Genomic DNA, 23,077 nt, shown 5'->3' on the forward strand with positions numbered 1-23,077 from the left:
CTTGTTTGACTGTTTATTTTCTCCCATCAGGGGGTCGTTTCTGGGGTAACTACCGCCTACAACCGGGAGCAGCTCTGGCTCGCTAACGAGACTCTAATCGCGAAGCTTCAAGCTCGATGTCGTGGCTACCTGGTGAGAAACGGCCTGAAGGAGCGGATGAACTTCCTGAAATCTCAGGACCCAGCTGTGATGTGCATCCAGGTGAGAAATTCATTATATAACATCTAGACGAAACCCAGATGTTATCAGACAGTTTGATACCCAAACGTTTCTTGTCAGGCTCACTGGAAAGGCTACAAACAGAGGAAGGCATTCCAGGAGCGCAAGCAGCACCTGAAAGATCACACCAACGAAGCCATTAAGGTAAAACTGGGAAGATGTTCCAGTGATCTGTCGCCCGTCTGTAGACAAAAAGCATTAAAAATGTAAAGATTTGTCTTTGTTTCAGATTCAGTCCATGGTCCGAATGCATCAAGCTCGTAAGAAGTATAAAGATCGTCTGAAGTATTTTGAAGATCATGTGAGTCTTGTTCACCCGCAGTTCTACACCAACCTGAGACTATGAAAAGTAATCGCCCCCTGATTGTTTAAATTCATTCACTCTAGGACAGTTTCAAACATGAACGCACCAAAATTATTTATTTTGGATGAGTTGTTGATGCACTCTTTGAGTAATTTTGGCTGATGGTTCTCTTGGAATCCCGTAGGAATAACTTGGTAACCCTTTCCTGGTCAATTATCTGATTTTGAATATCTTTAGATTGTTCCTCGATGGTTTGAGATCTTTAACCTACTTCAACTCATCAGAAAGATTACTTTCCTTTCTGAATCAATGTGGATTGAAATCTTTGACTCACTGATGAATGTTTTGCGCTGCAGATTGATGATGTGGTGAAGATCCAGGCATTCATCAGAGCTAACAAGGCGAGGGATGACTACAAGACTCTGAGTACGTAGGAGATGAAAGGGGGGATAGCCTGGCCAAGTTGGTCACCCACTTTGTCACATGGCCTCTTGAGTTTGGTGATCATGTGACATTTCTGCAAACTTTCCACAGTCAATGCCGAAAATCCCCCAATGGCGGTGGTGAGGAAGTTCGTCCACCTGCTGGATCACAGTGACCAGGACTTCCAGGAGGAGCTGGAGCTGATGCGGCTCCGTGAGGAGGTGGTCACAAACATCCGCTCCAACCAGCAGCTGGAGAACGACTTGAACCTGATGGACATCAAGATCGGCCTGCTGGTGAAGAACAAGATCACCCTTCAGGAGGTGGTGTCCCACAGCAAGAAGCTGACCAAGAAGAATAAGGGCCAGTTGTCCGACATGATGATGATGAACAAGCAGAGGGGGGGCCTGAAGGCTCTCAGCAAGGAGAAGAGAGTCAAGCTTGAGGCCTATCAGCATCTCTTTTACCTTTTACAGGTGACAATCCTTCACAGTATTTGTCTGTTGCTGAATTCTTGTCTCAAATCTACCCGTCTGCCTGATAACGCCTCTCTTTCCGTCTGATTTGTTGTAGACCAACCCGACATATCTGGCCAAGTTGATCTTCCAGATGCCACAGAATAAATCTACAAAGTTCATGGACTCTGTCATCTTCACCCTGTATAACTATGCCTCAAACCAGAGGGAGGAGTACCTGCTCCTGAAGCTCTTCAAAACTGCTCTGCAGGAGGAGATTAAGTAAGAATCAAAGTCCTGATATCATAACTCATGCTATTAGTTTTACAAGAGAAGAATGCTACTGTCTGACTGAGTCAGCTCAGGCTCTTTTATGGGTCAGTTTACGCTGAGGATCATTATGAGTCGGTCATTCCTTTCTGTTTATAATGCTGTCTGCATCTGAAGTGAAAAACTTGACGTCCAACTTGCTCTGCACTCTGTAAATATGATAGTCTCCATTCCAGTTAGCTCGGTAGAACTTGAGACTATTAATGTCGGGGTTGCGGGTAAAGTCCCACATTTGGGTGCCAATTTTGTTGGAAATTGATCAATAGCAAACATACAGAAAAGTTTTGTCCAGTCTGACTTTCCAACATGTGTTGATTTGTTGACTTGCTTTAGTCTGGAGTTTCCCCACAGTTTCTCAGAATCAACACATCTGGAGTTTCTTTCAACAGATTATGTGACTGACTGTTTATAACAATGTCTCAATCTTTCTACATTTTGCTAAGTTGTAAGTTTTTCCTGGCAGCAAGCTGTTTGTCATTACGTTTGTGATGGTAAGTCAGAAAAGGCTTTTTCTTGGCATCCCTCCAAAACAACCCGTTAGCATGTAGCTGGCACCTAAGGGTTGTCGTGGAGACGCCCTCATAGTGGATGGGGCAAGGTATACTTGAGACTTTGTCCCTGTTTGTCACAGTTCCAGTTGTTTCTGAATGCTTGTAATTTTTTCAAGTTTATTCAAGTAACAACCTTGTTGTAACCATTTCCCAACTTACAAAACTGAAATCACATCTGCATTACACAAATGTCGTGTTCTCTTGTCTTTTCCATCTTAAAGAGTGCCTACCAGACCTTTCTGTGTGTGTTTAGATGAATGCCTGTATGGTTAACCTAATGCAACACTGTATATTCCAACACGCATCAGTTTCTACTAACTCACTATGTTTTTAAACTGCTTGTAGGTCAAAAGTGGACCAGATGAAGGAGATCGTAACAGGAAATCCAACAGTAATCAAGATGGTGGTGAGCTTCCACAGAGGCGCACGAGGACAGAACGCACTGAGGCAGATCCTGGCACCTGTGGTCAAAGAGATTATGGACGACAAAACGCTAAACATCAAGACGGACCCAGTGGACATCTACAAAGGCTGGGTGAACCAGATGGAGTCGCAGACTGGAGAAGCGAGGTGAGATGGAGGTCGGGTTGCATCATAAGATGGGACTTGTTTTGAGTCCTTGTTCATTCTAGATATAGTTATTTTAACTTGTTTGTTTTTTGTTTAGTTGCACTTCTTTATCAGATCAGTTCCTCTTAAAACGTCATGCAATAAAGCAAGATGAAAATAGCAGCTTGTTATCTCATGGAGTGTGTTGTTTCCCCTCTATGCTGATGACACTCATATCTATTTTTATCATCTCTCTTCACTCTGATTAAACGCACACTGAGCACTGAATGTCAGATTCCTCTATTTTACCTATGTTGTCTGTTCTTTCTTTTGAGAAAATGAAGATGTTTACTGTTTAATGGTCCATGGTTATTTCCTGGTATTCAGCTGCAAGATATCTGACTTTCTGCACAAATTACTGATCAAATATTTCTGTTGGTGTGTTATTTGCATCAGTGGTTCAAAGAAACATTTTTGCTGTCAAATTATTTATAACTTTCTCAATTGAGAAGTCTTTATTGCCATTAAATATATGAAACATATCTAAACAGTTCAAAATGAACATTTAATAGTTATGTACAGCTTCTACCGTTTTGTTTCTAAGAGTCGCTCTGGAAAATCTTCTTTTTTAAGAACTACAAGTCAGTTTGCCTTAGCTTTTCCCCAACTCCACCATTCCTTGTTGAACTTGTTGATTTCTTTTTTGTTTCTTTGTTGTCTTGTTAACAGTAAGCTGCCTTATGACGTCACTCCAGAACAAGCTATGTCTCATGAGGAGGTTAGGACGAGACTGGAAGCCTCCATCAAGCACATGAAGAGCATCACTGATAAATTCCTGTCAGCGATAACCGTCTCTGTGGATAAAATTCCGTACGTTCCTCATTTATCATAGTAAAGATGATTTTTTCCCCCCCAGCATAGCCAGATTTTCCAGTTTTACATCACTTTGTTACTTTTGTGTCTCAGATATGGAATGCGGTTCATCTCTAAGGAGCTAAAAGACACTCTACAAGAGAAGTTCCCGGATTCTACAGAGGATGAGCTGCTTAAGGTTTGCATCGTAATTTGTTAGGTTATTTCTGTCATTTTCCACAAAACAAAAACGTATTTATGCTGCATGACAAATTATTTCAGATTTACCTACTTAATGAGTTTGGAAATCAAAATAGTTAACTTTGGAAAACGGTATTGTCAGAAGTAATTATGGTTAGCTGATGTCATATGAATTTCAGCAATAGTAACAACTAACTGAGGATGTTAGCGTAATAGGCTAATAATAACAACAGACATGGATATTAGCATGTTAATGTTAGTCATAATGACCAACTTTAGATGTTGACTTTAACATTTTTTACAGTTGACTACAGCTATGCTAAAGCTTACATTGCTAAAGGATAGCAATGTTAGCATTAATCAAAATAGTTAACTTTGGATGTTAACCTTGCTAAAGTTGACATTGGATATTGGCACTAATAACAATAATCACTTTGGGCTGATGGCCTTCTAATGTCAACCAAAACTAGAAAAACAAAATTTCTGAAGAAATTTAGCCGGGGCCTGCCAAGGCGCGCCCGTCTGGTTTGTGCCCGGCGTCGTCACGCTACAAATTGGCATCGACGCTAAAGGATGCTGCAATGTAATCAAGTTCAGATTTCTTTAGCCGAAATCTCTTTGCTTCCTTGTCTTTCGTTAGGCGATGAAATACGTTCATGTTTGGTTCGGTTCAGTTCTACTCTAGTGGGCAGACTGTACCGCAGCTGCTGCGCTACAGATATTTCTCCGCTGATTTTCAGTAAAACTCTACAACGGAGAACCTGGAGGTTCTGGTTCGGATGAACAAAATAAACCCAGATATTTTATGTTTTATTATTAGAAATTATTGATAGGCCAAGCATAATGAAAAAAAACTCAGATCATGAAGTTATTTTATGTAATTCAAACAAAAATTATAATTTACATCATACCAAGGTAATATTATGTAGTTCTGCTGTTTTTCACTGTCGGCACAAGACGGCAGCTGAGAGTATCTGTATCCGAAGCAACTGATTCAGTGAAGTAGCTTAATATGCTAGTTCCGGTTATTTGTGGCAATTTCTGCAAGTCACAATAGCTCTAGGTTGAGGTAAAACAAAATTGCCTTATTTCAGCTGATCAGATTGATGTTAACAGAGATTTTGTAGCCTAACAGGTTTCACGAAAGCCAGTTAGCAAAGTGCTAACATGTGAACAAATTGTGGTTCCATCAAGCTAGCAGCTACGCTATCAGAGCCACAACAAAATATCCCACAGCAGTCAAACTTTTAAAATCGATCACATTTCTTAAAGAACACATTACATTTAACAACTGTAAGCAGTTCTAATAATACTTACCTTAACCAAGCAGTCGGAAGCAGAAAGCTCTTCTTCTTCTTTTTGTTTTTAATGGCGGTTGGCAAGCAACTTAATGGTGTGCATTACCGCCACCTACTGGTATGGAGTGTGGATCAGGGCGCAACTTAAAAAAAAAAACACTAAATCCTTTCTATCAGTTTAGTTTTCTTAAGAAATTTTATGAAATAACATAAATATTCATGGGGCGTGCTGTGGTGGCGCAGGGGGTTAGCACGCCCCACGTTTCAGTTAACCGCTCCCCAATCTAAAGTCTTACATATAATCCTGTTACCTTCAAAAATGTAATAACCGCTTTATTTATTTTGTGTTTAATTAATATCTTATTAAGTTTAAATGTCTCTATATCATATTTCCTAATTTATTGTACTTGCTTTATATTTTCCACAATTAATTATTACATGTTCTACTGTTTCCATATCCATACCACACTCACATCTACCTGTTGGATGTTTACCAATCAAATTTAAAGTTTTGTTTAATCCAGTATATCCAAGGCACAATCTTTTTTTTTTTTTCATACTTGCTCTTTTCGCTTTTCAGACTTACAATACTTCATTTGAGCCAGCTGGGGGAGACAATTCTCTGTTTTAGCCAGTAGGGTATTAGGGCGTTTGTAGGAGTTTTCCCATTGAATTATAATGGGGTTTTTTTCGTAGTTTTTTGCGAATTATGTCGCCATGTTCATCCCGAATCCCACCAAAAGTAATAGCTGGAATGGCGTGAATTTTCTGCAGGTTTTGATACCTCTTTTGTAGGTGTGCACGCAGCAGTATGAGCCGCATTAACGGTTACGGATGAAAAATAAAGAATTATAATAATAATAACTAGAAAATTTCGGAAGAAATTTAGCCGGGGCCTGCCAAGGCGCGCCCGTGGGGTTCGGGCCCGGCGTCGTCACGCCACAAATCGGCATCGACGCTAAAGAACGCCGCGACGTAATCAATGGCACGCGGAGAACCGCAAGAACGTTAAGCGAGGCGGACGTGCACCATTCAGTACGATTTAAAATTTTTGTCAAGGCTTTTATTTTGGAAGTTTTGTTAAACTTCATTTTAAAGTTCCGAACTAATCCCATGTGTAACAGTGCTTTGGATGAAAAAGTCATACAAAGCCAAAAACAGCAATTGCATGATGTAAAAATATTCAAGGCTTTTATTTTGAAATTTTCAGTATGCTCCATTTTAAAGTTCTGAACGAATCCCATGTGTAACAGTGCTTTGGATAAAAAAGTCACATAAAGCCAAAAAGCGCAATTACCTGATGTAAAAATATGCAAGGCTTTTATTTTGAAATTATTATTATGCTCCATTTTAAAGTTCCGAACTAATCCCATGTGTAACAGTGCTTTGGATGAAAAAGTCACATAAAGCCAAAAAGCGCAATTACCTGATGTAAAAATATTCAAGGCTTTTATTTTGAAATTATTATTATGCTCCATTTTAAAGTTCCGAACAAATCCCATGTGTAACAGTGCTTTGGATGAAAAAGTCATATACGGCCAAAAAGAGCAATTACATGACGTAAAAATATTCAAGGCTTTTATTTTGAAATTTTCAGTATGCTTCATTTCAGAGGGCCAAACTATTCCATTGTGTAACAGTGCTTTGGATAAAAAAGTCACATAAAGCCAAAAAGCGCAATTACCTGATGTAAAAATATTCAAGGCTTTTATTTTGAAATTATTATTATGCTCCATTTTAAAGTTCCGAACTAATCCCATGTGTAACATTGCTTTGGATGAAAAAGTCATATACGGCCAATAAGAGCAATTACGTCATGTAAAATATTCAAGGCTTTTATTTTGAAATTATTATTATGCTCCATTTTAAAGTTCCAAACTAATCCCATGTGTAACATTGCTTTGGATGAAAAAGTCATATACGGCCAAAAAGAGCAATTACGTCATGTAAAATATTCAAGGCTTTTATTTTGAAATTTTCAGTATGCTTAATTTTAAAGTTCCAAACTAATCCCATGTGTAACAGTTACTGAGTTCAATCAGTTATATACAGCCCATAGCAGCAGGTAGTTCTAAAGGCCAGTTCTCAGTCCTGATCTGTTTCAACTGAGGATAGATAGAACTACAGCGATGCGTATCTGTAGTCCAAATCAGCAGCCAATAGCCTCTTGAGTTCCGTTGCTATGGTAAATAATGGTCTCAGCAGGTGTGAGCTCTGAGCGCTGAGCTCTCAAACACACAATTGTGTGTTTGAGCAAACACATTTTACTGACAAAAAAGCATTGGAAACAAATCCTTCTTGTTCGGGAACCGTAATACATATTCGAAAAGCGTTTGCAGCGTATGACAGTTCAATGTGTCTTCTGCGATAGTCCCGAGATTCATATCTGTACCTCACTCAGAACATTTACAGCGATGAGAGAAAGAAATGTTGTGCCCAGATCTGAAATTCTATTCAAATACATGGGAGAGAGCCTCAGACAGCCTCAGAAAATCCTGTCGCATGACTTTGCTCTGAAGCACCGTGACAGAAAACCGTACGGTCTAGATAAATTTCGAAAACATTTTACCGGAGCAGACAGGCGTATCAATGTCAGGACCGATTTTGATACTAATCGTGCGATATTTGTGGGCGTGATGGCGATTTCAAAAATGATTTGGGTTGAAAAAGTTGTCTTCATCTCTCACTCTAAGCAGCCAGAAACGCACTCTAACTTGAGCAAAAATGAGAAACTTTGGGTCGCTTAGAGGCAAATTGTGGACAAACCGTAACTGGTATCGACGAGCCGTCTTCACTTTCGAAGAGATCACAGACGTATCTACAAAATGAAATTTGAATGGCATTTCTAGGTGAATTTGTGACGACACAGCAAATCCTCAAAAATAGGGTATTTCTAGGATTTTTCCCATTGAGTTATAATGGGGTTTTTTTCGCAGTTTTTTGCGAATTATGTCGCCACGTTAAGCCCAAATCCCACCAAAAATAATAGCTCCAATGGCGTGAATTTTCTGCACGTTTTGATACCTCATTTGTAGGTGTGCACCCAGCGGTACGAGCCGCATTAACGGTTACGGAAGAAAAATAAAGAATTATAATAATATTAAAGAGACGCTTGTTGGGTGTAGAGTAATAGGTTCCTGCCATTGCTTTGCATGGCAGGCCCCAATAAAGAAACTTTTCTTGGGAGAATAGCAATAGGTTCCTGCCATTGCTTTGCATGGCAGGCCCCAATAAAAATGATGGATTCTAGCATTCTGATGTTAGCAATAAACATAACCAACTATGGACATTATTATGCTAATGTTTAATCATAACAACTAACCATGGAAGTTAGCATGCTAAAGTTGATCATGATTAACTTTGAATTTTAGCATGCTATTGTTAGCATTAAAAAATAATTATATATATATACATATATATATATATTAGTATCTGTTAATAATAATAATAATCCTGTGGAAGCTGGTATGCTAATGTTAGTACTGACAGTGTTTAAGCTGTTAGCTTACATCAGCATGCTAATGCAAGCATTTATCACAATTTACCATGAATGTTCAAATCCTCTTGTCAATTATAATTGCTGGCATTCTAATGTTTGCATTAATCATAACAAACTATGGATGATCTTATGGTAATTGATCACTAATTAACTATTGAAGCCTTTATGCTAATGTTTGCATTAATCATAATGATGAACCATGGCTCATCATATGGTAACAATAATTAAGAATGTTATCAGAGTAATCAACAGTGAATATTAGTTTGTAAATGATTTTTACATAAAGTGTGCTTAATTGACCCATTATCTCCAACCCATTGACTTAAATTTACTGCTGCCTCTCATTTAACAGTTTTCATGCCCATTTTCTTCCAGTTCTGCCTTTCTTTGTTACACATCTCTTTCCTTTATCTTCTTCTGGTGTTACCCTCTTCCTTCCACGTTTCCAACCAGCTCCAGTTTCTCTTTGTCGATTTTCAGCTGCTCCCTTATCTCTGCTGACACTAAGGTGAGCCAAGCCATCTTTTTAGGCTTTCTGTCATGCTACTCTCTTTATCATTTAGACATTTCTGCATCTCTCTGAAGCATTTACTAAACTGTTAAATCCCCACTTCCTTCATTCTTATGCTAAAGGTCTTGTAAAATGGGAAAAAAGATTATTTGCACTAATACCACTTGTTCTGAGTATCATCATTGAAGTGATGGAGCCATTTGAACTTTGCAGATCGTGGGAAACCTTTTGTATTATCGCTACATGAACCCTGCTATTGTAGCACCTGATGCCTTCGACATTATTGAGGTGTCTGCTGGTGGTCAGCTTACCACTGAGCAAAGAAGAAACCTGGGTTCTGTGGCCAAGATGCTTCAGCACGCTGCATCCAACAAGATGTTCCTGGGAGACAACGCTCACCTCAACCCCATCAACGAATATCTCAGCTCCTCCCACCAGAAGTTCAGGTCTGAAATCTTAATCCTTCTGAATACTAATGCCGAAAATGTTTCTTTTTTTATTTTCAAACTCATTATTTTCTCTTTCTTTCACAGGCGTTTCTTTTTGTCTGCATGTGACGTTCCCTCACTTGAAGATAAATTCAATGTGGACCAGTACTCAGACTTGGTCACGGTTACCAAACCTGTCATCTACATCTCCATCGGAGAGATCATAAACACTCACACTGTGAGTTTAAATCACCCCATTCTAAAATTGATTGATTATTCCATGATTGATTGTTTGATCAAAACAAGCAATCTTTTGTGTTCTGTTAGCTGCTGCTGGATCACCAGGACGCCATTGCACCTGAACACAATGACCCCATCCATGAGCTGCTCACGGACCTGGAAGATGTCCCCACTGTGGAGTCTCTTATTGGTGAGTGGATTAAAATGACCAGATTATTTAAAAAATGTCTCTAATCTGTTCTGTCCCTAAACTGACTCGTCAAACCAGATTTTTAAAGCGGCCGTATTATGCAAAAATTCACATTTTGCATGTTTTTGTACTTCCGTTTGGGTTTCTACTGCTTCTAAAAACAGACCAAAAACTCAAAAAAAAGACAACAAACAAAACACTCAGCCAGTCTTTGGCAATGAGTTCATGTTTGTTTGTGTCGGGAAAACAAGTGAAGCCCATTTCACTACCTAACAACCCAAGCTGAGTGGCAGCCTGTTTGGTCAGCTGGTTTTACAGCTATATGCGCTGTACAACGGCTGCTGGAAAAGACAAGTGTTTTGTTGCTAATTTACTATCCAGAAACCACGTGCTGCATTCTTGCTAGTTGTGCAGGAGGCTCCACTTCTGCTTTTTAAAGATGTACGGTTGTATAATTGTGCATCTGTTTGCAGCCATTTTCAAGTGCGAGTGTAAACATTTAGTTGGGGGGGCGTGGCCAGCTGCAGCTTATTTTAATTTGAAGTGATAAGATGCCCTAAAATAGGTTATTCTGAAAGTAGGCAGACCTGAGCAGACTAAAATCTCATTATCTAAGACAGATTTTGTGGAAGAAAAAAAAATGTAATGAACATGTTTTGTATAGCTCATAGACATATGCTAACTATTTCAAGGAAGCATATTATGTCTCCTGTAAGGGTAAAAACCACAGAATGAACCAAAAATGTTGATATTTAAAAAAAAATTATTTTAATCAAATGAGCACCACTTTACTTTCATGATTTGTCTACATTGGTGATGAGAGCAGTTTCTGACCGTTTCTGCTCTCCATCTGTCTGTCAGGTGAAAATCCCCTTCCTCCAGACGATCCCAACAAAGAGCTGATGGGAAAGACGGAGGTCTCACTCACGCTCACCAACAAGTTTGACGTTCCCGATGAGGCCAATACAGAGATGGACGCCAAGACTCTCCTGCTCAAGTGAGTTTGGCCCCTACAGGAAAAATCTACCGAAGCGTAATCAGAAACATTTTCATCTTCGTTTTATCGTTTCCAGTACCAAGAGGCTTATTGTGGATGTCATCCGGTTCCAGCCCGGAGAGACGCTGACTGAGATCCTGGATTCAACAGCGTCTCCAGAGCAGGTTGGATGTGGTGAAAATGAATGATTTGAGTCATTGCTTCAAACAGACACCAGAGGGCGCCCAGCATTTAGCCATGTCCACAGCGTTTTTCTTTGATTAGTGGAAAACTGCAGCGTTAACTTGAGGCACAAAATGGGAACTTAACATGCTCGAAGACAAATTACTTCACTTTGTGACGGATAAAGTGCAAACAGAGTTGCACTTCCCATCTATTTGGCAACATCCTCTTTTTGAAAAATGAAAAATTTACGACCCAGAGAAATTCCTTCATGGAGTCGTTCTGTCATTAGTTATCCTGATTGCTCTGCTGTTTATCCACTGTAAATTACCACCAAATCAGTTATAATCACACTGTGTTGAGCAGAAGTGTTGAACGACTCCTGATGTTTTGGTAACTTCTGTTTTTTAACCAGACAGTCCTAGTCATTTTTTTCAGACTGACGCCTCTTCTTTCCTCATTTTGCTTTTAAGCACACTGGATGTTATCACGGTTTGCAGAAACAAACCATGAAAGCAGCCAAAATCCAAGAAAAGAGACCTTCAGAAAATCCAGTTATTCTTCAAGCACCTGTACTAATATCTGGCTAAATAAATGCATAAGTATCCAGCCATTTATTTTAGCTAATGAGCCAATATGAGCAAATTTTTCTTTTAGCACAATCGCGTTTTTGCTAGCTTTGAAAACGTTTAGTGCACTTAACTTTGAATGAATTAATTCTTTCAGATAAACTCAAATGCTAATTTACTTGGTTGTTTAAAGTTTGAGTTGAATAAAGTCTGAAATCTGTGTTGAAGTTTTGGTTGTCAGCCATTAAGGATTCAATTAGACTTTTATATTCATGCTCTTATCTTGAAGGGGGTGAAGGCTCTTTATGCAGCTTTTCCGTTTCCTGAAGGTCTCTCTCTTTTTTCTCTGATAACTTTATTTCAAACAAACGTACAGAAACAAACTTCCACTAAATACCATGTTGGTTTAATGCTTTAGTAGAACTGAGGTTTACAATTAGTGCTTTAGGGTTAGCACAACTAGCTTTCCAGCTAGCAGTGCCCACCACTGGAGTTGAAGTTAATGTCTTTCCAGAAGCCAAAACCGATAAATCCAAAAGGTTTAGATGTTTAGACAGTTGGAGCTCTGTCCAGATTTTTAACATCCGACTCAAACTGACCTCAGATAAAAGGAACGTTTTTAGGATGTTAATGAACAACCTCGGAACCACCAAGACTTACGTCTACAATGGACTAAAAGATGCTGGAACAATCAGAGTTTAGAGATCTGGTAGCCACGTAAGACATAGATTGATAAATACATTTGGAGGAGTCCAATTTAAAACTACAAAGTAGCAACTATGGCTGGACAATATGGCTGAAAAACGTGTCAAGATATAAGCGTTTCGTCTCAGCCGATATCAATAATTATTGATTAGTTTTGTGTTTTAAATATCTGAACCACAGCCAAACTGGTGGGGTGACCTTTCCTGTTATATTCACAATTTTCATTCCACTGCATTGTTTTTTATTTTTAAGTAGTTTGAGGCAAAGTAGCATAACCTGAAACTGCTGCAAGTTACTGAACAGGTTGTTGCTAGGTGACCAGTCGTTACTCAACAGGTCGTTGCTAGGTGACCAGTCGTTACTCAACAGGTCGTTGCTAGGTGACCATTCGTTACTCAACAGGTTGTTGCTAGGTGACCAAAGAGCGAGTGAGTTAGTCGGTTCCACCCACCTAGCTTACCTGGCTATGAGAGGTTGAGCGTCTAAAGCCTTTCCTCTGCCTATATCCCCCAGAATGCTGTGCGGTTCTGTCCCAACAGGAAAACAATCCAAAACACACATCTAACCTGGTTCTGAAATGGATAAATCAGCTTCTGGGAAGGCCTTCCTGTAGAACCTCTTCATCTTTCCCCTCATTAGTGAACAAATCCCAGAGATTTCTAACAATTATTGCAGTTGCATGTTGTGTTTTCAGGCCTTAAAAGCCCAAAAGTTGCAACCAGGTTAACATTGTTCATGTAGTTATTGAGGCCATGTTGTTTTTGTGCTTTCAGGAAGCGGAGTACCAGCGCGCCATGCAGAGGAGAGCCATCAGGGATGCAAAGACCCCAGAGAAGATGAAGCAGGTGAAGCCGGTGGTGGACGACAGCCTGACCCTGCAGGGCAAAAAGGACAAGATCAAGAGCAACCTGCAGCGGCTGGCCGAGCTCGGGAAGGTCCACCCGGAGAACCGGTACCAGGACCTCATCAACGACATCGCCAAGGTTGGAAAAATAAACTCTTTATCTGTGGGGTTTAAAAAACAGCCGCCTCAGTTTTAATCAAGGTTACTGTATTTCACTAAAACTAACAAGATAATGGAAACTGAAATTCAACATTTTTGTTTTCTGAAATAAATAAAAACTGTAATGAATGGGTGGGAAACTATATTGTGCTTTTATAAGACTAAAACCTACTGAAATTATATCTATAATGTCATTTGTTTTAGTGTTTTAATCTATTTATTGATCTTTTGAACTGATGTAAAATTGGTTTAAATTTTTTCCCCCCACAAAAGTAGTTTATGGCGAAAATGGCGGCAGCAAACGTTGGGAGAAAACACCAGTCAGTCGGCTCTTCAACAACATTTTAATCAAAACATTTGGTTGAGTATTCATTACCCAATCAATGTAAACATAATCACAGTACAATACTTAAACCTTTTTGAGCTCTGCATCTAAATATTAACCAAAGTTTTAAAAAAAAAACAACTACTAATCTAACTAAGGAAAAACAACATTTAACTAATAAAAACTAGTAAAAAGGCCTGTCAATATTAACACACAAATCAATAAACTCTTATAAACATTTAACACTCTTATTAACACATTTAGTTTTTTTTATAAATTAAAGAAGAAAATAAACAGAAACAACAAATATGATGAATAACGAAATCTCTGTAAACAACATTTTCCATCAAAGAAAGGCTAGTTGAGACCAGAGTGAAGATTTTAACATCCAATTTTTGATAGAAAGAGAGAAAACATTAAAAAAAATCTAATTAAAACTAACTGCATTACAGAAACAAAAAGTCACAACAAAATAAAACTAAATCATAATGAAATACCTAAATACCAGGGTCACATTATCACCCTGGTTTTAATGTGACGTGTGTGTGTGTGTGTGTGTGTGTGTGTGTGTGTGTGTGTGTGTGTGTGTGTGTGTGTGTGTGTGTGTGTGTGTGTGTGTGTGTGTGTGTGTGCTGCAGGACATCAGGAACCAGAGGCGGTATCGGCAGCGCAGGAAAGCCGAGCTGGTGAAGCTTCAGCAGACCAACTCGGGCCTGAATTCAAAAACCACCTTCTACAATATGCAGATCGATTCCTACAACCAGTACATCAAGACTTGCATGGACAACCTGGCCAGCAAGGGCAAGTAAGTAAACGTCACACCTGGGTTCCTCCAGGTGATCCTCCTTAAAGCCAAACCTCCGGCCATGAGGGCCAAAAGCACTTAGGAGGCCCCAAAAAGCATTTAAAACAATCTTTCTGCTCCTTTTGTAGAGTTTATCTGCTGAGTAATAAACTACAGTAAAACTTGAAATCATTGTAGATACAAAACAGAAAAATATTTTTCAACACTGCATTACAGGCCCACAGTTTCTAACTGATTATTTGTTGATGTTTGTGGTTTTACTCCAAAGCTATGACAAAAGTAGAAATGTTAATAAATGAGAATCTAGGTTTTGGTACCTCAGATGTTTTTTTTAAGATGTTATGTATAATCTTGCTTTACAATATGAAAAAGTTGAGGTTGGGGAACTGCACAGAATCCTTCAGAGGGCCGAAAATGGCCCCCGGGCCACACTTTAGACACCCCAGTTTTACGCCTTTATTTGAGGCTATGTGGAGTACTTATGAGTAGTCAGTGACCCATCCAGATCAGAGCCAACCAGGAGCAGAGTTTTGTTTTAATCCATCTACAGTGCTGTGCAAAAGTTTTAAACCACTCCAACTCCCATTGAAACAGATTTTCTGGCAGCCATTTTTCCAAACTTTCTACGAGTGTTTAAACTGCGGGTATGTGGGGCTGATTTAGTTTTTCTCTCTATTTTTTATTTTTATTTTTTTACAGTATTCAGTCCAGTACCTTAGCATTTTTAGAACAGTACTTTTTTGTATTTAGTCTTTAAAGATCAGTTGTTTATAACCAAAAGACCAGTTTACACTCTCAGGCCGGCCACATAAAACCTGCTTACAGATTAAAATGTCACACGACTTTTTGAAAAAAGACAGCTTATAAGATTATATAAATATTTACTATGGGAAACTGGTTTTTAAAGAGTTATCATTATTTTTTTCTATTTTTATCACTAATTATTTATGTTAATCCATCCATCCATTTTCTCTATTACATCTGAAATTAAAAATATTTGCTAGTTCTTTTTAATGTTTATCCAGCGTTAAGAGCCATTATGGAAGGTCAAAAGAGACACTAATTTGCAGACAAACAGGGTTTAAAGTTATAAACTCCTAAGTAATTAAGTTCTGCATAAATGCATGTTGTTTTCGCCTCCTAGTGGCCATCAGGTGTAATGCTGTTTTTTGACCAACTCTAAAATATTTTTAAGTTGGAGACTTTTACAACAAAGCCAGTAGGAGAATAAGGATGTGTGTCAAAAACAAAATCTAGAAGAAACTCAAGTGCCTAAAAAACCTCTTATAAACTTTGTTCTGAAAGCCTACTTCATGTTTTCCTCTCAGGTTGTCAAGGAAACCAGGCGACAACAAGGCCAAGAAGAGTAAGCAGGTTGCCCAGAAATACACAGCAGCTCGGCTGAAGGAGAAAGGAGTCCTGATCTCAATAGATGATCTGCAGCCCAACCAGTGAGTGAAGAACTGCAGCTCAATGAATCGGCCTTTTGGTTAACGCATGCTGTTCTAAAAGGCTGAGTACGTCACTGTGTTTTCTATCAGATTCTTCATGAGTGAATCTGTTTTTCCTATTACAGATATAAGAATGCCATCTTTGAGATCTCTCCCTCCGAGACGGTTGGCGTGTTCGACGTGAAGGCCAAGTTCATGGGCGTACATTTGGAGACGTTACCATTAGAATATCAGGTACTGCTCAGCATTTCAGCAAACCAGGAGGCTTGGCAGCGACACCACCGTGTTTTACAAACTCTGCTGATGTGTGCTGATGAAACCCTGCGAAAGTTTTCAATTTTTTAAAATGTTTTTGTCTTCTTTTGTCTCCCAGGATCTCCTCCAGCTGCAGTACGAAGGCGTGGCGGTGATGAAGCTCTTCGACAAAGCCACCGTCAACGTCAACCTGCTCATCTTCCTGCTCAACAAGAAATTCTACGGGAAATAGAAAGAAAAGAAAAGGAGCAAAGAGCTACAGACACTGAAATGAAACAGAACCTGGGGGCTGCCTTACCGCCTGCTCTCACTGCACCTCTCATTTCTGCCTATGCAAATTTCTGTGCATTATTTTTATTGTTTTGTTTTTTTTATAAATATATCAGGTGCGTCTCCATGCGCTCTTTTGTCCAAGTTTTCCATGCATCTCATTGCATAGCTGCAGCAAAGTCAAATTTGTATTTTTTGCTTGAATTATTCTGAATATCTTGTACACGGGCTTTGATTTGTTATTGAGATTGCTTTTTGATTTTTTTCCCCCCAGTTGTCAGTTTACCTACTCAATCCAGATTCTTTGAGCATCAGTAGAAAAATACATGGCAGCATTTTGAAGCCCAGGCTTTTATCTGCACTGAGTTCATCTTCCTGCTGCTCCCAACAGAAATATGTTTTGAAGGGAAAATGATAAATTAGCTCTATTTTTGGATATGACATTCACCCCTAACTGTAAAAAGTGGTGAATATTTGATGAAAAAATCTAAATATTTCTCTTTTTTAGATGTATGGACAATAAATATTGGCACTAATCTGACCTCTTAGTGTTTTTCCATGTTTCTTGAAGCAGGCAGAGTCCAAACTTTTGCTCAGATGGATTCGTCAATCAGCTTTTTGACACATTATTTTATATATTTGAATATATATCCACTTTAGTCCATTTATCTTCTGATTAAAGCAGGTCTATGATTGCTGCAGTGAAGATGTCTGCTGATTTGCAAAGACTCTGTTGTATTTTAAATGGAAAATGCATCAAAGTTGTCTTTATTTATATTTTATATGTTGTCAGTTTCCATTAAATGATAGCTTATGTTTGCTAAGCCTGAGACGGATCTCTTGCATGAGCTCAAGGATGTTCAGTATTACATTGATAAAATGTGGGGAGGGGGAGTCCAGCAGATGGCGCTATACACCATCCAGTTTTCCTCAGCGATCATTTGATTTGGCCTGAAACTCGGACTGTGTGGTCTCAGTTATCCGGATGTTAAATTTTCAGTCTGTGTAAAGTTGTCAGTCGGTGGCGCTGTCTGCAGCCCAGACTGTGATGTACTCTACCTGTTTTAGAATAAAGCTCTTTCAATGCATCGTGGTTGTTCCTGAGGCAGGTTGCTGGATCTGTGATTATTGGATAATATTAATTAATAATGAGTTGCAGCTGGTACCACTGTTGCCTTGTAGAAAGAAGCTCCTGGGTTCAAACCGCAGTGGGGGTCTTTCTGTACATGCATGGGTTTTCTGCGGGTACTCCGACTTTCTTCCACATTGCAAATGGATTAATTTTTCTCCTTGGTCCCTGGTTGTTTCGCCTAGTCTGTTTGCTGCTCAAATTCATAGCTTTAGGATAATTGAATTTATCTTCTCACCCCATATAAGCGGCAACCCCAACAATGAAATCATCTTGTATGCTTGTCCAGAAGACTGGAAAGCAGGTCTACATCTAAAACATTCAGTAAACCAGTCCGAGGTCCAGAATGTCCCATCGGTTCTACACAGCAACAATTTCACAAATTGGTTGATATAGTGATTCTCCAAGTAGCTATAATCACAGTTTGGAACTGAAATAGGTCTGTGTTTAGTGAGTCTGTTTGGAAAAACTGAAATATTTTTGGCTTGCTTGGGATGGGAGAAACATCTGTGTTCAGGCTGATTCAAAAATAACTTTTTAATAAGGATTGTCTGGAAGGTGGATTTTGAAGATCTGATAATTACAAAAGACAGAAGCAAGAAAAGTGAATCAGGAAGTACAGACAAGAGGAGCAATCAAAAGAGGAAATGTTGCAGGTATTCAGACTAAACCTGATTATTAATGCATCATGGCAGCTCAAAGCACTTTCCTTGTATGTGTGTGGATTTTAATGCCACTCTTCATTGTATTATGGCACACACTACCATCTAAGAACTAATTACTTAACTTGATTTACTGATATTTTTTGCAGTTAATTTCCTGTCCTTTAAAGTGGACAACATTTTTTTTGCTCTAAAAATGTAATCTATTTTAGACTTTAACCTGCAGTTTTGTAACTAAAGATATTTTGCAGATTGACCAACTCTTTATTTTGTAAGGCTGACATGCTTTGGAGGTAGGGTAGTAGAGGCAGTATTTATATTCAAATAAAGCTGGTGATCGTGCCTATTAATAGGTTGCATCTTTCAGGTTGAGGCACATACTGAACTGGGCTAAAAGGTAATGGTTCCTTTGGACTGTGTCCACATGCTTGCTCAGGATAATCTTAACATTTACTGTAATCTACAGGACTTTATATGCTTTTAAAAGTAAACTTATTTTGTTTTAGTATCAAATGTTTAATAAAACACATTCAGGGAGGGGGGTCTGAAGAGTTGAATGAAGAGTTAACAGAACAGGAGCAAGTTGATAAATTGTTATTTTTAATTGCATGTAAACATCTATTTTAAAAGTACATGTTGGGGGGGGAAAAAAATATTGTTTTGCCGAAAAACGAGAGTGAAAAGAGGAAAAACGTTTTGGATCACAGAATGAAACGGTTAATCGTCCAAGGCAGCATCGTTAAGGTGACTTTGTCTCCCTCTTGTGGCCACCGGCAGCGTCGACAGAGTTTAACGAGGTAATGTTTTCCTCGCAGGCAGCAGCAGTATGGGGGATAACAAGCCTGTGGATCTCACTGCCGTTTTCTAGCTCTGTCATTCCTGGACTCATGTACTAAAGAACATCTGTGCCGTTTTTGGAAAATAACCACCTCAAAAAAGTGTGATATTGGCGAGGAAAAGACGAGCGTTTCCGTCCGCGCTGCTTTGTTTATCTTCATGGAGTCGTCGGACCGGAGTTTGTCTGAGATCTCTGCGCTGTCCGTGGATTAACTCGGGACTCGCCTCTTCTGTGGAGAGCCGTGATATATCTATCCCAACTACCAGCGTGGATTGCGTCGCACACGGACAGTTTGGGAGCTAATTATTCTCACTTTAGGGGAAATAAAGTGGAAATTGTATCAAGCCAATGAATGCGGGACCAGCGGACACTTGTTGAAACAGTTTAAAGCGTCGCTGTTTTGTCGCAGCGTTTTAGCCGAAGAGGTTAAAAACTTGAGTTGTTTTTTTTAAGCAGAGGAAGACAACAAAAGGATACGTTGTTAAAAATTACAGGCATGGTCCGTTCAGCAGCTTAGCTAAAGGGGTTAGCTGCCGATGTTCGTTCAGTTGTGTTATGTTAGCAACATGCTAACGTTATCCTAACATTCAAACAAGTAGTTTGTTCAAATGCGCTAATATGAGGTTAAATACGCAGATAAGTTGCCGTGTTTCTTATCAATGTATTCTCGAAACTAAGTGTGAATAATTTCCAAACATTAAAACAGCAGCAGAGTTTTAATTTATTCCGTTACAAGTAATCGGGAGATAACTTTTATGACAGCTTAACGTTAGCTTAGCCGCGTTAGCACGACCAGGCGAACGGAGTCAGTTTGCGGCAACTTGGTACTGCCGCTCATGTGCGGAGAGTTTCCAGGGATTCTGATGGGTCTGCAGCTGCGGTCTCAGAGAGGTTTTGGAAGATAAACAGCCGCCCGCCTCATCTCCAGAACGGTCTTCCACTTTTCTACCCCCCGCTAAAGTTTTTAAACTGCGGCCCGCACAATGTCCGGCTCCGCGGGCACAGGTGGCTCCAACCCCAGGAAGTTCAGCGAGAAGATCGCGCTGCACAACCAGAAGCAAGCAGAGGAGACGCGGGCCTTTGAGCAGCTCATGACCGACCTCACCGTATCCAGGGTAAATACAGCTCGTTTTCTCCTGCATGCGGTCCTCTGAACCCGGACAGCCGCTGCTGCTAGTCGGACAGATTGGGCTGAGATTTGTGGTTTTAGTTTGGTTTCCCTTCCTTCTGGAGGTTGACTTGCAAAACATGAAATGACTTCAAATCATTTTATGATTTCTCTTAAATATTTCAATTTAAGAGAAAACATAAATGAATCACTCATTTGCATGTTCATCTTAAGTAGTTGTTCAATGCCCTGCAGATGTGTCTTCCTCTGACATCTGCAGGAAGAGGATCCAAAAGGTTCTGTCTCCTCCTCCACATTTCCTTCAGTTCTGCAGAATCCCGTTAATGAGCCACTTATTTAAATCAGGTGTGCAGAAGCACCAACCCTGCAGGAATAGCTTTGCTCAAGGGCTTTTAAAAATCAGATCAAACATGCAGATATTCAGATTGGCTGGTAGAATAATTATTCCTTATGTATTGTTTTGTGTCTATTTTAATTGTTAAATAACTAATATATAAGGAAATATTTTATTTGTGGCTTAGTCAGTTTCAGCAAAAATCTATTCAATAACTTATTTTACTTTTTAATTTTTTTTATCACTTTGTATATCTATGTTTAGGAATTATATGTATGTGTGTGTGTGTGTGTGTGTGCGTGTGTGTGTGTGTGTGTTTGTTTGTTTACTAGTTTAATCATTTGCAATATGTTTGGCTGTGATGCCTGTAAAACACACTGTGCTGCAGTTGTATAATTGAACACTGCTCTACATATAACTGATTGGCTGGAATTACAGCTGCCTCTAAAATTAATTGCCCCCTCCCCTCTTTAATTTCAAAGGTAACACATTCTTTTAATTTGTTGACTTTTTTCTACAGCCAAATTTTGCATTTGTTTTTTTTCTGTTAAACCCTTTATTTGAAAAATAAGTCTGCTGGATGTCCATGTAACATAAATGTTATTGAATAACATATTTATGGGCTTATCTGGTTTGAATGTGATTCATTCAGATATTAACATGATCTACATGGAAACTGAAACTAAGTTATTTTCTGGCTGATATCCCAATGTGCTGACTTGACTTGTAAATTCAAACTTTGTCTTTCTTTTGTCTCTCTAAATTGTTTTGTTACCATAAAAACCACAGTAATGGGTTAAAATTAGTCTTAAATACATTTTTAAATGATACCAATATCATGCCTGGATTCTGCGTTGTTTAGATCAGCGTCTCTCACCTCTGGTCCTGCACGTTTTAGGTGCTGCTACACAGCTGACTTGATCTAAATCAAGTTCCGTTGTAAGTGGTAAAGATTAAAAAAGACGATCAAAATTAACTGTTAAAGCATTACAAAATAAAATTGAGAAGCTTCAAAAGGATCTCAAAGCAAAGGTTCATCAAATTAAAGGAGAAATAAACATTATTAAAGAGCTTATGAAAAATGAAGGAAATCTTGAGAGTGTTCAGTCTCACTGTGATGATTTAAAACTAATGCTTGAAAATGCAAATCAGCTGTATGAGTCTGTTATCCCACTGTTTCCTGCTGAAGAACAAGAAAAACAAAGCACTTGGTTTTCAAGCTTGTGTGAATATAATTCTGAATTTATACACGAAGTTGAAAAATGGCTTTCAGGTGCAGAACAACTCAACAATTCAGCTTAAATGGGTAAAGAAGCTGAATTATATCAGGCTCAATTGTCCAGTGTTGATCCCTGTGTGAATAAAGAGCATAATGCACCTTTAGTTTCTCAGCATTTAGAGTGTGATGAAAATGCTGATGTTGAGGATGATGTTAAGCCAAGTGACAGTGTTTCTAATGTTGACAGCAGAAGGTCTAGAGGAAGTCGTTCATCAAGAATTAAGTCCTCTGTGTCTTCTACATTTTCAGCTCGTGTTAAAGCAGAAGCAGATATGGCTGCATTAAAGGCACGACACAAGCTGTTGAAACAAAAACATGCTTTAGAGGAGCAGGAGGAACAGCTAAGGAAAAAGAAAGAAGAACTGGATTTGGAGATTGAACTTGCAGCCTCAATGGCTAAAGTTAAGGTGTTTCAAAGCTCTGTCTGTTCTCAAGTAACTAGTGCTGCACAGATTAGATCTGATGGCATGAATTCATATTTTGAGCATGAAAATAAAAGATCTCAAATGTTGAATGTGGATGCAGATACATTTGTACCTACAGCAGCTGGAACTGACTGTCATGAAAAAGCTCCAACCTTTCAGTCCTATTCTTGTTTGGGTGCACGACCTAAAGACACAAAGGTTAAACAAAATCCAGACACATTTACTGACCAGGTGAAGATAAAACCAACACAAGTTGAATGTTTCATCAAACTCAGCCACAATCATCACATCATAAAAATTCATTGTCAGTTGATGAAAATAAACAACTGTTATGTGTATTGGAAAGACAGAATGAAATTACAAGCTTGCTTGTAAATCAACAATCTTTATTTTTTCTGCCAAAACGAGACATACCGATATTTGATGGTGATCCACTATAATTTAAGACATTCATGACGGCGTTTGAACACAGCATTGAAACAAAGGCGCAGAGCGCCAAAGATTGTTTATACTTCTTGGAGCAGCACACTAGAGGTCAACCTCATGACCTAGTAAGAAGCTGTGTTCATATCCCTAGTGATTCTGGATATGCTAAAGCTAAATCTTTACTTCAAGAACATTCTGGTTGTTCATTGAAGATTATTGCTGCATATATGAATGAAGTTTTGTCATGGCCTGCTTTGCAAGCA

At 39.0% G+C, this 23,077-nt stretch overlaps 2 protein-coding genes across 6 annotated transcripts in view; both read left to right on the plus strand.

Moving 5' to 3' along the window:
* The window catches only part of iqgap1 (IQ motif containing GTPase activating protein 1), a 60,746-nt gene extending 43,066 nt beyond the window's left edge, over window positions 1-17,680 (plus strand). Inside the window, exons 19-37 of the mRNA XM_005808095.3 lie at window positions 31-201; window positions 280-363; window positions 449-520; window positions 880-949; window positions 1,058-1,422; window positions 1,520-1,683; window positions 2,628-2,852; window positions 3,561-3,701; window positions 3,798-3,882; window positions 9,406-9,638; window positions 9,726-9,858; window positions 9,948-10,050; window positions 10,912-11,047; window positions 11,124-11,211; window positions 13,257-13,466; window positions 14,450-14,616; window positions 15,945-16,067; window positions 16,193-16,301; window positions 16,441-17,680. Coding sequence (XP_005808152.1) covers window positions 31-201; window positions 280-363; window positions 449-520; window positions 880-949; window positions 1,058-1,422; window positions 1,520-1,683; window positions 2,628-2,852; window positions 3,561-3,701; window positions 3,798-3,882; window positions 9,406-9,638; window positions 9,726-9,858; window positions 9,948-10,050; window positions 10,912-11,047; window positions 11,124-11,211; window positions 13,257-13,466; window positions 14,450-14,616; window positions 15,945-16,067; window positions 16,193-16,301; window positions 16,441-16,554 — 2,793 coding nt within the window. The 3' untranslated portion in view covers window positions 16,555-17,680. The remainder of the gene's footprint in view (window positions 1-30; window positions 202-279; window positions 364-448; window positions 521-879; window positions 950-1,057; window positions 1,423-1,519; window positions 1,684-2,627; window positions 2,853-3,560; window positions 3,702-3,797; window positions 3,883-9,405; window positions 9,639-9,725; window positions 9,859-9,947; window positions 10,051-10,911; window positions 11,048-11,123; window positions 11,212-13,256; window positions 13,467-14,449; window positions 14,617-15,944; window positions 16,068-16,192; window positions 16,302-16,440) is intronic.
* A 1,465-nt stretch (window positions 17,681-19,145) lies between these two features.
* The window catches only part of crtc3 (CREB regulated transcription coactivator 3), a 46,199-nt gene continuing 42,267 nt past the window's right edge, over window positions 19,146-23,077 (plus strand). For 4 of the 5 annotated variants that reach the window (XM_023332010.1, XM_023332011.1, XM_023332012.1 and 1 more), the window contains exon 1: window positions 19,146-20,336. In XM_023332010.1, coding sequence (XP_023187778.1) covers window positions 20,205-20,336 — 132 coding nt within the window. In that variant the 5' untranslated portion in view covers window positions 19,146-20,204. The remainder of the gene's footprint in view (window positions 20,337-23,077) is intronic. The other variant, XM_023332014.1, reaches the window with a different exon arrangement.

The sequence above is a fragment of the Xiphophorus maculatus genome, chromosome 4 (genome assembly GCF_002775205.1).
Source record: "Xiphophorus maculatus strain JP 163 A chromosome 4, X_maculatus-5.0-male, whole genome shotgun sequence".
Taxonomy (NCBI): Eukaryota; Metazoa; Chordata; class Actinopteri; order Cyprinodontiformes; family Poeciliidae; genus Xiphophorus; species Xiphophorus maculatus.